Consider the following 12,587-nt stretch of genomic DNA (forward strand, 5'->3'; position numbering starts at 1 on the left):
ATAATAATAATAATAATAATTATGCTAATTTTATTATCATTGTAAAATAATATTATTTATACAGTAGCCATACTGTAAATTATAATAATAATAATAATAATATCAATAACAACAACATCAATAATTTATATAATATATAATATTTTTAATAATAATTATTAATATTAATTATTATCATTATTTTACAATAATAGTATTCAATTACTATTAATTTACAATTTTAAATTAAGCTTGTTTAACTGAGTTAAATTATATTTATATAGTTATAAATAACTAAAATAACTAAACACCAATTTTTCTTCACTGTACCATAACTAAATGGTTGCATTTTATTCTAAAATTTGCATTTGCTTATGGGAGGGCAGTTCCCTAAACGAGATTGACTTAACTCAAATAAATAAGTTAGCAGAAGTTTTTTGGTTGAACTTGCAAAGCTTTGTTCACAAAACTAATCGTTTTAAGTTTATGGAAAAACACCTGGATTGTGTTGAGTAAGTGTATTAAACATAGTTGTACTGACTTTTTCATAGATTTTTGCTGAGCCAACACAACAAAACCAGTTATTTGAACTTTTTTCAAGTTGTTTTTTTTTTACAGTATATATATGGTTTAAAAAATTAAATGGTTCAAGGCAATCAGTTTCCACAAATGAAATGAGATAACTTGTATGGCATTATTACAATAACATACTGTAAATTACATTAACATTTATTCATTTGGCAGACACTTTTATCCAAAGTGACTTACAAGTGAGGAATACAACAAGCGAGTCAACATGAAGAGGTAAATTGAGCAATGTCTGAAACTTGTATGGTGAGCACTTCTTGTCTGAGTATCATAAGCTATAATAGAGAGGGATTGAGAGGAAATGAAAGAATAGATAAATGAAAGAAAAGTAAAAAAAAAAAAAAAAAAAAAGATTAGGTCAAGTGCTCATGAAAGAGATTAGTTTTCAGCTGTCTTAATGTTGCCAGGCATTCTGCATTCCGGATGAAGGCAAGAAGATCATTCCACAAGCATGGAGCAGTGAACGAGAATGTTCTGGAGAGTGATTTTGTGCCTCTCTGTGATGGTACCACAAGCCTTCGCTCTTTTACTGAGCGTAGGCTTCTGGTAGGGATGTATACTCGCAAAAATGAGTGGAAGTAGGGGTGTGCTGAGCCTGTGGTAGATCTGTAAGCAAGCGTCAACGTCTTGAACTTGATGCGAGCAGCAAGTGGTAGCCAGTGCAAAGAGATGAAGAGAGGTGTGACACAGACTCTTTAAAGACAAGAGGAGCTGCAGCATTCTGAATCATTTGTAGAGGCTTGATTGTGCATGATGGCAGTCCAGCCAGAAGAGCATTGCAGTAATCAAGCATAGAAATTACCAGGGCCTGGATGAGAAGTTGTGTTGCATGTTCTGTTAGAAAGGGCCTGGTTTTCCTGATGTTAGATTACGGTAGGAGAACTGTAAACTAACAATAAGCTACTGTAAGTCAGTTTTTACAATTAATTTATTTCATCCCTTACACAAAGAATACCAGCATGAAAGAACATTAAACAACAACTAGGACAATGCACCAGTATCACACATCAGACAGAATATTCTGTACTCAAGTACTGAAGTTGAAAGTGACGGTCCAAAACAGTAATTCTAATCACCATACAGGCAAAAGATCACCTCAAGAACGAACAAAGTGGCATTGATGAGTTTGAAGTTGTGTGTATGAATAGCAAAATCAGAAAAAATAGAAAGGGTTAAGCAATGTCTAAATACTTTATTCAAGTTGAGTAAACCACAAAAAGACAAATTTGTTATTGAAAGAAAAAAAAAATGGTTGTATACTATGTATCTTCCAGCCTAGTGTGAAGCCAGTGTGTGCATTAATAACAGTTTAGGAAAAATATAATGTCATTTATTGGAAAACTATATAGTGTCAGGCAGAACAGCCTTTATACTTTACTGTGCAAGAAAGAGGAGAAAGTGGTCAAATAATATATCATTCATGTCCTTAGTTATATGTTCCTTCGAGTCTAACACCTGGCTTTCCTTCACTCCCGCTGTTGAATCTAACAAAGCTCCCAGATCTGTGTTAGTCACACAGACACACACACACACACACACACACACACACACACACACACATACTTGTTTTTGTGAAATGTGGGGACATTCCATAGGCGTAATGGTTTTTATACTGTACAAACCGTATTTTCTATCCCCCTACACTACCCCTAACCCTAAACCTAACCCTCACAGGAAACTGTGCACACTTTTACTTTCTCACAAAAACTCATTCTGTGTGATTTATAAGCCTTTTGAAAAGTGGGGACATGCTGAATGTCCTCATATTTCACCTTTTTTTGTAATACCCATGTCATACCCATGTCATTATACACATTTATGTCCTGATATTTCACAAAAACAAGTACACCTACACACACACACACACACACACACACACACACACACACACACACACACACACATGTTTGTTTTTGTGAATTGTGGGGACTTTCCATAGACTTCAATGCATTTTACACTGAACAAACTGTACATTCTATCCCCCTACCCTGCCCCTACCCCTAAACCTAACCCTCACAGGAAACTGTGCAAACTTTTACTTTTTCACAAAAACTCATTCTATATGATTTATAAACCCATTTACATTGTGGGGACCGCTGGCTGGTCCCCACGATGTAGGTGAACTCAGGTTTATATTACATCATGGGGACATTTGGTCCCCACAATGTAATATAAACAAAAGCACACACACACACACACACACACACACACACACACACACACACACACACACACACACACACACACACACACACACACCTCAAATGCTTCTGTCCTTTGCTTAAGTGTGCTGCTGATTGCTACTGGATGCAGCATGCTTGAGGCTCTTTGCGTCACACGTCACAAACCTCCACTGGGTAGTTCATCTCCTCCAGCATTGTACCTTATGTGCAATTCACAGATGATCAGTTTGCAGTGCATATATGTGGTATGTATTTTTTTTCAGTGCCATTGTTAACAGGTTAGAGCATTCACACTGCACACAGATGCGGTCTGGTAATGCGTTGCAGGACCAGTGCAGATACAGCAGTACAACGATCATTTCTGCAACACTCTCAGAAAATAAAGTACAAAATTGTACCTTTAGGGGTACAATGGTATAAAGGTACAAATTTGTACCCTCGTGATTTATACCTTAAAGACCAGTTTTGTACCTTTATTTAACAGTACAAAAATTGACCCTTCAAAAACGGGACAAAATTGGCTTTGACAGCGTACAATCTTTGACTATAATGAGATATATATATATTTTACACACACACACACACACACACACACACACACACACACACACACACACACACACACACACACACACACACACACACACGCTGAATTAAAATCAGAATTTATTAAATTCTTTAAATTTTCACATTTTACAACATTTCATTTGAAACACATTTTTAAACATTCCATATTAGTCCATCTTGCTGGGTGTTAAAAATTAACACTGAAGCGGTGTTAAAGTTAATGAGATGATTGATGATTGAGTGATGATTGACAATTAGTGGTGACACCTGATATTAATAAGCAGACTCATTGAAGGAAAGAGAGAAAAAAGGTGTTAATTAATGTTTTATGGAATGTTTCATTTCAAGTCACCATGAAAGAGGTCAGCGTTTGCTTTAGTTGGGCTCTTGACTCTTTACCTTTTACTATTAATTTTTCTCTGGCTGCTCCAACTTTGTGTTTGTAAAGCACATTTGTTATGATCAGAGAAAATATGACCTGGTCATGATATAATTTAATGATTTTTATCATCATGCAATGGCCTGATATCGTTTAGAGTCTAAATCTCTGACTGTGTGATTGATGTGTAGCTTTAGTGTTAATGATTGTAGTCCTGTGATTTTGCAGCTTGAGATCCAACAGCAGTATTAACTTTTTTTTTTTTTTTTTAAACTAATACATTATGCACTGAAGCTTCAGTGTTTAAACACACATAGACATCAAGAATCAGCATACACAGCAAAAACTGCAGTGTTAAATTAACTCTCCTGGGAGTATATGTGAGACCATACTCAAGAGTGTTAAAGTGTTAAAATAAGAGTGTTAAATGAACACTGAAGCGGTGTTAAAGTTAATGAGTTAATTAAGTGATTAATTGAGTGATGATTGACCATTATTGAAGACACCTGATGATAACAAGCAGAATCACCAAAGGAGAAAATCACAATTTTTAAGCCACCATCGTGGAGATGAGGGTTTGTTTTAGTTGGGCTAAACTTTTTTATCCCTTAACTTTTTAAAATAAAATTTAGTTTGGGCTGTTTTAACTGAGTTATAACATCCAGACAAACAAATGGAAAAAATGATCGGGTGGTGTTGGTTATGTTTTCACATAATCATTAATTGATCTGAGTCACTGAACTCATTTAGAGCCCAATCTCTGAGTTAGATTTACATTATTGATTACAGCAGCACTGTGATTCTACAGAAGATCAGCTTTATCAATATAATCTGAAGGATTTCACAAACTGTTGTTCTGAGCAAAGGAAAAAAAATTCTCTTAGGCACACACTGACATCAAGAATCAGTCTGTGAATCTCAACAATGGTGAGAATAATAAACCATGTTGCAGTGCATTCAGGGTGCCACCAATCAAAATTCATCCATGGCTCCCATCAAGCATTGCTGCATGAATAAATTATGAGCTGAATTGTCTTTATTCTCATATTTTATTTCGTTCCGTTTATGCGACTTTTTAGCTTGTTTTCTAATATCCAGAGTTGATCTGTTGATCAGAATATGTTGCTTGTCACCGTCCTTGAGATTCACAGGCTGATACTTGATGTCTGTGTATTTTTTTATAATAATTTTTTCTTTGCTCAGAACAACTGTTTGTGAAATCCTTAAGATTATATTTATGAAGCAGATCTTGTGCTGCTGTAATCAATAACGTAAAATCTAACTCAAAGATTTGGCTCTAAATGAGTTCAGATATTCAGACCATATAATGATTATGCAAAAACATAACCAACACCACCTGACCATTTTTCCACTTGTTTGTCTGGATGTTATAACTCAGTTAAAACAGCCCAAACAAAATTTTATTTTAAAAAGTCAATGGACAAGAGCCCAACTAAAACAAACACTCATCTCCACGATGGTGGCTTAAAAATTGTGATTTTCTCCTTTGGTGATTCTGCTTGTTATCATCAGGTGTCTTCAATAATGGTCAATCATCACTCAATTAATCACTTAATTATCTGATTAACTTTAACACTTATCAGTGTTCATTTAACACTCTTATTTTAACACTTTAACACTCTTGAGCATGGTCTCACATGTACTTGGAGAGTTAATTTAACACTGCAGTTTTTGCTGTGTATGATTCTCAAGAACGGTGACGATAAATAAATACAAAATACTGACAAACAAATCAACTCTGAACATCACAAAACAAGCTACTGTCTCAACAAAACAACAGAAAAATAAAAGCAAACATGAACAATCTACAGGACATTACAGGAAATTACAGGACAATTCAGCTGCATAATTTATTCATGCAGCAATGCATGATGGGAGCCATGGATGAGTTTTGATTGGTGGCTCCCATCATGCACTGCAACATGAAGCACTTTGTTTGATTGTCACCATTGTTGAGGGTCATACGCTGATTCTTGATGTCTGTGTGTGTTTCAAAAAAAAAATAAAATTCAGATTATAAAAGCTCTGCTGGATCTCAAGCAGTAACAGGTTTACTATAAAGAAATAACATCTATATCACCGGTTAATACTGGACATCACCAATAAATCTGGCCATTTCACAATGAGAAAACACGACCCTTATGACTGTGCTTCCCAAAGCATTGTAAACCTAAATTGATCAACTTTGGCTCACAGCACTTTTGGGAAACAGAGCTCAGATCATAGTTTCTCTGACCATAACAAATATGCACTACAAACACAAAGTTAGAGCAGCCAGAGATAAACTAATGTGAATAAATAGAGTCAAGAGCCCAACTAAAGGAAATGCTTTTCACCATCATGGTGACTTCAAACTAAACTTTCATTAAAACATTAACATCTAAACATCTGTTAATTCTCAATAAGAACGTTTGTTGATGTATGACAGAAATAAAATCAAACTGGTTAATAATAAGTGTAATAATGTTTAATGGCTGGAAGTAAGTTGTAGTTGTTGTGTCTCTCTCTTTTTCTCTTGTTGTTTCTTCAATGATTCTGCTTATTAACATCAGCTGTCACCACTAATTGTCAATCATCACTCAATCATCAATTGATTATCTCATTAACTTTAACACCGCTTCAGTGTTCATTTTTAACACCCGGCAAGATGGACTAATATGGAATGTTTAAAAATGTGTTTCAAATGAAATGTTGTAAAATGTGAAAATGAAAAGGATTTAATACATTCTAAATTTAATTCAGTGTGTGTGTGAAATATATATTTATATATATATATATATATATATATATATATATATATATATATATATATATATATATATATATATATATATATATCATTATAGTCAATGACTGTACACTGTCAAAGCCAATTTTGTCCCCTTTTTGAAGGGTCAATTTTTGTACTGTTAAATAAAGGTACAAAATTGTCTCCAAAGGTACAAAACTGGTCTCTTTAGATACAAATCATAAGGGTACAAATTTGTACCATTGTACCATTGTACCCCTAAAGGTACAATTTTGTATTTTATTTTATGAGAGTGAACAAGTCTATTTTTGCTGTGCTGCACATGCAGAATTAAAGTGATACTACATTTTTGTGCAAATCAATGTTCATTTTGACCACAAACAATGTGCTAATTTCACCATAAATGCATATAATTAAAGTCTACTGTTTCATAGTCAACATATGACTTTCTGCCAGGGGTAAAGCAATGAAAACTACATATAGAAAGGCACAATGTGCACAGAATTATTTAAAGGCACAGTGAGAGTACTGCCATGCAGAATGTAAAGTGTTGTGGCTGGTCAAGAAAGACTAGTGAGCATTTTGATAGGTGACAGATGAAAATCGCCTGAATGTGGGACCACCTCAAAACATCTTGACCAGGATGAGACCCCCAATCTCCAATTTCTTATTGAACTCTAAGCCAATGGTTATAGGAGGCTGGTAAGAGGCTATAATCATTTTGCATTTGCCAAAGAATCTTAAGGATTGTAGTGTGGAAGATTGGAGCTGTGTTTTGCAGTCTGACAGGGGGGCTTGATGGGGACGGGCCTGTTCCCAATATAACATAATCCACTTATTTTGATTGTTCAATAAAACCTGAAGTGTCATTAAAAGCAAATCTTGTGCAAATATCCCCATCTGAACATCACTTTTGGCCACTACTATAAAATAAATATGTTCAGAATGGAGACAAAAGAATATTTATATGGGGAAAATTGGTCTCACATATGACAAAAGGGTGTATATTATCAGAATATTTGCATATGTTCTGCAAACAACTTGTTATGGGTCACAGGCTATAGCTGTATTTCAAAGCATTCATAATTGCGGCCATTTTATTTAGAATAATTTTAGGCTTGTGCTTCAAATGTGTGGATATGTGTCAACTTCAGACATGCACACCACAGTGTCTATTCTAGTTTAGCGCTGAAATATTGCAGCTCAACATATGAACTTCCTGCTCAGCCAATGGTGTGACTTTAGGATGGGATTACCTGTTTGGAGTGTTTAAGAAATCTGCTTGGATCGTTATTTTTGTCATTTCATTTGGTGTTTTAAATATTTTAATATGTCATATGCTGAGACAAAAACAGTATTAACTTAAAGAGTGCATATACAACCTGAATTCCAGAAAAGTTAGGACGTTTTTTCAAATTGGAATAAAATTTAAAAAAGACTTTCACATCACATGTGCTAATATTTTATTCACAATAGATCATAGATAACATAACAAATGTTTAAACTGAGAAATTTTACAATTTTATGCACAAAATTAGCTCATTTCAAAATTGATGCCTGCTACAGATCTCAAAATAGTTGGGACGGGGGCATGTTTACCATGGTGTAGCATCTCCTCTTATTTTCAAAACAGTGTGAAGACTTCTGGGCATCGAGCCAAGGTTATGAGTTTCTGGAGTTTTGGTGTTGAAATTTGGTCCCATTCTTGCATGCCTGATATAGGTTTCCAGCTGCTGAAGAGTTTGTGGTCGTCTTTCGTTTAATGATGCACCAAATGTTCTCTAAAGGTGAAATATTTAGACTGCAGGCTGGCCAATTCAGCACCCGGACTCTTCTACGACGAAGCCATGCTGTTGTAATAGCTGCAGTATGTGGTTTTGCATTGTCCTGCTAAAATACACAAGGCCTTCCCTGAAAAAGACGTCGTCCGGATGAGATCATGTGTTGCTCTAAAACCTTTATATACCTTTCAGCATTCATAGTCCATTAGCCTGGAGGACACGGTGTCCGTGATTTCCAACAAGAATGTCATATTTGGACTTGTATGACCATAGAACACTTTTCCACTTTGAAACAGTCCATTTTAAATGAGCCTTGGCCCACAGGACATGACAGCGCTTCTGGACCATGTTCACACATGCCTTCCTTTTTGCATTATAGAGCTTTAGTTGGCATCTGCAGATGGCATGTGGATTGGGTTTACCGACAGTGGTTTCTGGAAGTATTCCTGGGCCCATTTAGTAACAATCATGCCAATGAGTGATGCAGTATCTTCTGAGGGCCCGAAGACCACAGGTATCCAATAAAGGTCTTCAGCCTTGCCCCTTATGTGCAGGGATTTTTCCAGTTTCTCTGAATCTTTTGATGATGTTATGCACTGTAGATAAGATTTGCAAAGCCTTTTTCACTTTGATGTTGAGGAACATCATTTTCCATAATCTTTTTATGCACTCTTTCAGCGATTGGAGAGCCTCTGCCCATCTTTACATCTGAGAGACTCTGCCTCTCTAAGACATTCCTTTTATAGCTAATCATGTTACAGACCTGATATCAATTAACTTAATTAGTTGCTAGATGTTCTCCCAGCTGAAACGTTTCCAAATTTTCAGCCATTTGTTGCCCCCCTGCCAACTTTTTTGAGACCTGTAGCAGGCATCAAATTTGAAATGAGCTCATTTAGTGGATAAAAGTGTAAAATGTCTCAGTTTAAACAGTTGCTATGTTATCTATGAATAAAATATTGGCTCATGTGATTTGAAAGTCTTTTAGTTTTCATTTAATTCAAATTTAAAAAACGTCCCAACTTTTCCGGAATTCGGGTTGTAAATATTTTTTGGAACATATGTAATTATGCTAACCTTTTTTTCTCTTATAGCAAGTGGTGTCAGCTTTACGAGCAGGAGTGAACCCTTCCGGAAACTCATCCAATCAGAGCAGTTTATGGGACCTCAGCAACTCATTCTTCTTCGCTGGAACAGTTATTACAACCATAGGTACACATGCAAGCACATTAGCAAACACGGTAACACTTTATTTTACAGTGTCATTGTTACATATGTTACATGCAGTTGCTATAGTAATAACTATACATTGTGCATAATTACATGCAACTAACCCTAAACCAAACCCTGTAGTAATATAGTACATGTAGTTAATTAATATTACACAGTACTTAAATGTATAACTACAGTGTAACAAAGACATCTTAAAATAAATTGTAACTGCAACCACTATAGTACTGTTCTAAAACCTAGTGAGCCATCACACTGTCTACTAGCAGCATCTTAACTGTAATTGAATCTTAAAAGCAGGCTCCTGCAGAACTTTCCTCAGAATTGGAATTCATAAAATTCACAAAGATCTGTACAATCCCTGCTGCTTGTGTGTTTGTTTATTGTAATAATGTTTTGACTAATTTTAATGAATACTTATTTAATATCAATCTGGGCCTGCTGATAAATGACTGATACTCTACATAGACAGCAACTCTCTGACAAATGACATGACTCACAATTGATTATGATGCTAAGTTAACAATGTTGTTTCTCTAAGCATAAATATTCACAGAAAACACAAATATTGGAGGGCCTTATTAGATATTATGTATTCATCTTATAAACTTAAGCCTTGATTTTACACTGAAAGTTTAGTTAGAAACAGAGGCTTGCATGAAAAACTGGTAACATGAAAGCTGTCATGCAGATCTGGGAGAGCACTGCATTACTAAACCCAGACTACCTGTAGGAGATTGGTTGCAACTGTGATGTTATTCGTGTGAATGTGAAAGCAACTCGAACTCGGGTCTGCACTTGTTCAGTAAGTACAGTAACATGCACATGCGTTTTAGCTGATGGCGATGTCAGTAGTTCAACAAAACACATGTAGGGGATGACAGTGGTGATGATGTAGCCTACCTTGGACCCTTGGAGCATGAGTGTGCGTGCAGTGTAATTATGCAGAGTGAATGCAATCAGAGTGGCACATGATTGGCTCGCAATCTGCTGTGTCCTCAGAAGAGTCAGAAGCAGAAAACCGCCTTCATGCCACACATATACAGTAGTATAGACCCAAGTGTTGCTCACTCTGCTATGCTTAATAGCACCAAATTAATTAAATATATATATATATATATATATATATATATATATATATATATATATATATATATATATATATATATATATATATATATATGCAAATGTACCAAAATTGTATAGAATCAAGTGACTGAGGCGGCATGAACAATTGCATTTGGGTTCAGACTGCAGCAAGCATGCCCCCTTAAACTTTGACCTGGCAACCCTAACTCTTAAATTTAATGTTAGTATCATTGATAAGCTATTTAGTGTTTATTAATATTTTAAATTAGATAAAAAAAAAAAAATGTCTGTATAGTTTTTATTAAAGGTTTTGTTCACCAAAAAATGAAATTTCTGCCATTAAGTACTCACCCTCATGTCGTCCCAAACCCGTAAGACCTCCATTCATCTTTGGAACACAAGTTAAGATATTTTTGAAGAATTCTGAGGGTATCTGTAACGTGCTGGGCAGCGTTTCCCAAAAGCATCGTAAGCCTAAGTTGATCGTAGCTCCATTGGTAGCTTCATCTTCGTGTAATCACACACGAAGATGAAGATGAGTATAAACAGGTTCACTTTAATAATCCAAACAGGTACGATCCAACGAAGATGCAAGCTTACAAACACAACCATAAATGAAACGAGACCAGACAAAGACACATCAGCTGAACTAAACTTATATACACAGATGATTAACTCAAATGATCAACAGCTATGGTGAATAGTGCAGTGTCCATGGTAACAGTGGGAAAACAGAACAAAGGAGCACATGTGACTGATGAAAACAAACAAACTGAAAGTCCACAATGTGTGAGGGTGTGACAGTACCTGAACCACACATAGGCAGCAACGTCATCCCATACATTGCACCTTTTGAGGTCCAAAAAGGTAGTAAAATAGTCAATGTGACCACAGTGGTTCAATCTTAATGTTATGAAGCGACGAGAATACTTTTTGTGCACAAAAACAAAACAAAAATAACAAATTTGTTTAACAATTTGAACAAACACTTCTGAGTTTCTGACCTGACGAACAAAAGCACGACCAAGGTTAAACTCTTGTGAGTAAACCTTTCACCGCATGGACCTTCAAGCAGCCCAACTGCTTCTGCAGAGGACTTTGGCTCCCTGCATAACTCAAGTACCTCCAACCTACAGAAGATCCTGCGGATCGACCACCATCTGATCTTCAGTTCTCTGGATTACAAAAAAAAAAACCCAGAACTCAGTGCAACTCTGCAACTGTTGGAAAGCAATTCAGTCTGTCCCACTGCAAACAGAAGGATACCAGTGGAAGATGTTTCCCATCGCCTGACTGATCACCCGACCAAGTGAAACATATATATAAGCTAACCAAATATAAGCTAACCAAACCCTTTCCCAAAGGCCTTGGCATTAGGTTGTTGCTATATAAAATTGGTATTTGTGTAGACTGTTTATCTAGGGTCAGCGTATACAGATAGATACATCAGAAACATTATCTGTATTCATAGTAAATGTTTATTTACTACTTCATAGAAAGGCCACAATTGACTCCCCCATAGACTGCTAATTACCCATTCATTGCTCATTTACTTGTCATTTGTGTAGTAGTTTGTAGTTTCTGTTTGATTATTGATTCAATTTTCTTACTAGTTTAGTCATTTTCCTTAGTAGTTTAGTTAATCTCACTAAATCCTTCAGATTGGTCAAATGACAAACTTCCTCCAATTTATGAAATTCTAATTCAGTCAACAATCTTTCATGATTATTCTTTATTGTCAATGGCTACTTTTACACGCACAAATTTTCATAAATCCGAATGAATTGAATCCGACTGCAGATCTGTTTACGTGTACTCTAAACACTGTAATCTGATTTAAATATCTGTGTATATGTGTTTTATGTACATTCCAATTAAAATGTTTGCGCAGGCCCACTGCGTGTGTGACGTCATATCAATCACACTTGCGGTAACCAGGGTTACGTCAACAGACGATGATCATGTATCGATGATAGCCAGAGATATTGTCAAAAATCAAAAGCATCAAATCTTGGCAATAT

General features: G+C 35.6%; 1 protein-coding gene across 1 annotated transcript in view; it reads left to right on the plus strand.

The window, feature by feature from the left end:
* The window catches only part of kcnk2b (potassium channel, subfamily K, member 2b), a 69,715-nt gene that overhangs the window by 14,132 nt on the left and 42,996 nt on the right, over positions 1-12,587 (plus strand). The window contains exon 2 of the mRNA XM_067382933.1: positions 9,342-9,459. Within this exon, the coding sequence (XP_067239034.1) occupies positions 9,342-9,459 (118 nt within the window). The remainder of the gene's footprint in view (positions 1-9,341; positions 9,460-12,587) is intronic.

Source organism: Chanodichthys erythropterus, chromosome 4, assembly GCF_024489055.1.
Source record: "Chanodichthys erythropterus isolate Z2021 chromosome 4, ASM2448905v1, whole genome shotgun sequence".
Classification (NCBI taxonomy): domain Eukaryota; kingdom Metazoa; phylum Chordata; class Actinopteri; order Cypriniformes; family Xenocyprididae; genus Chanodichthys; species Chanodichthys erythropterus.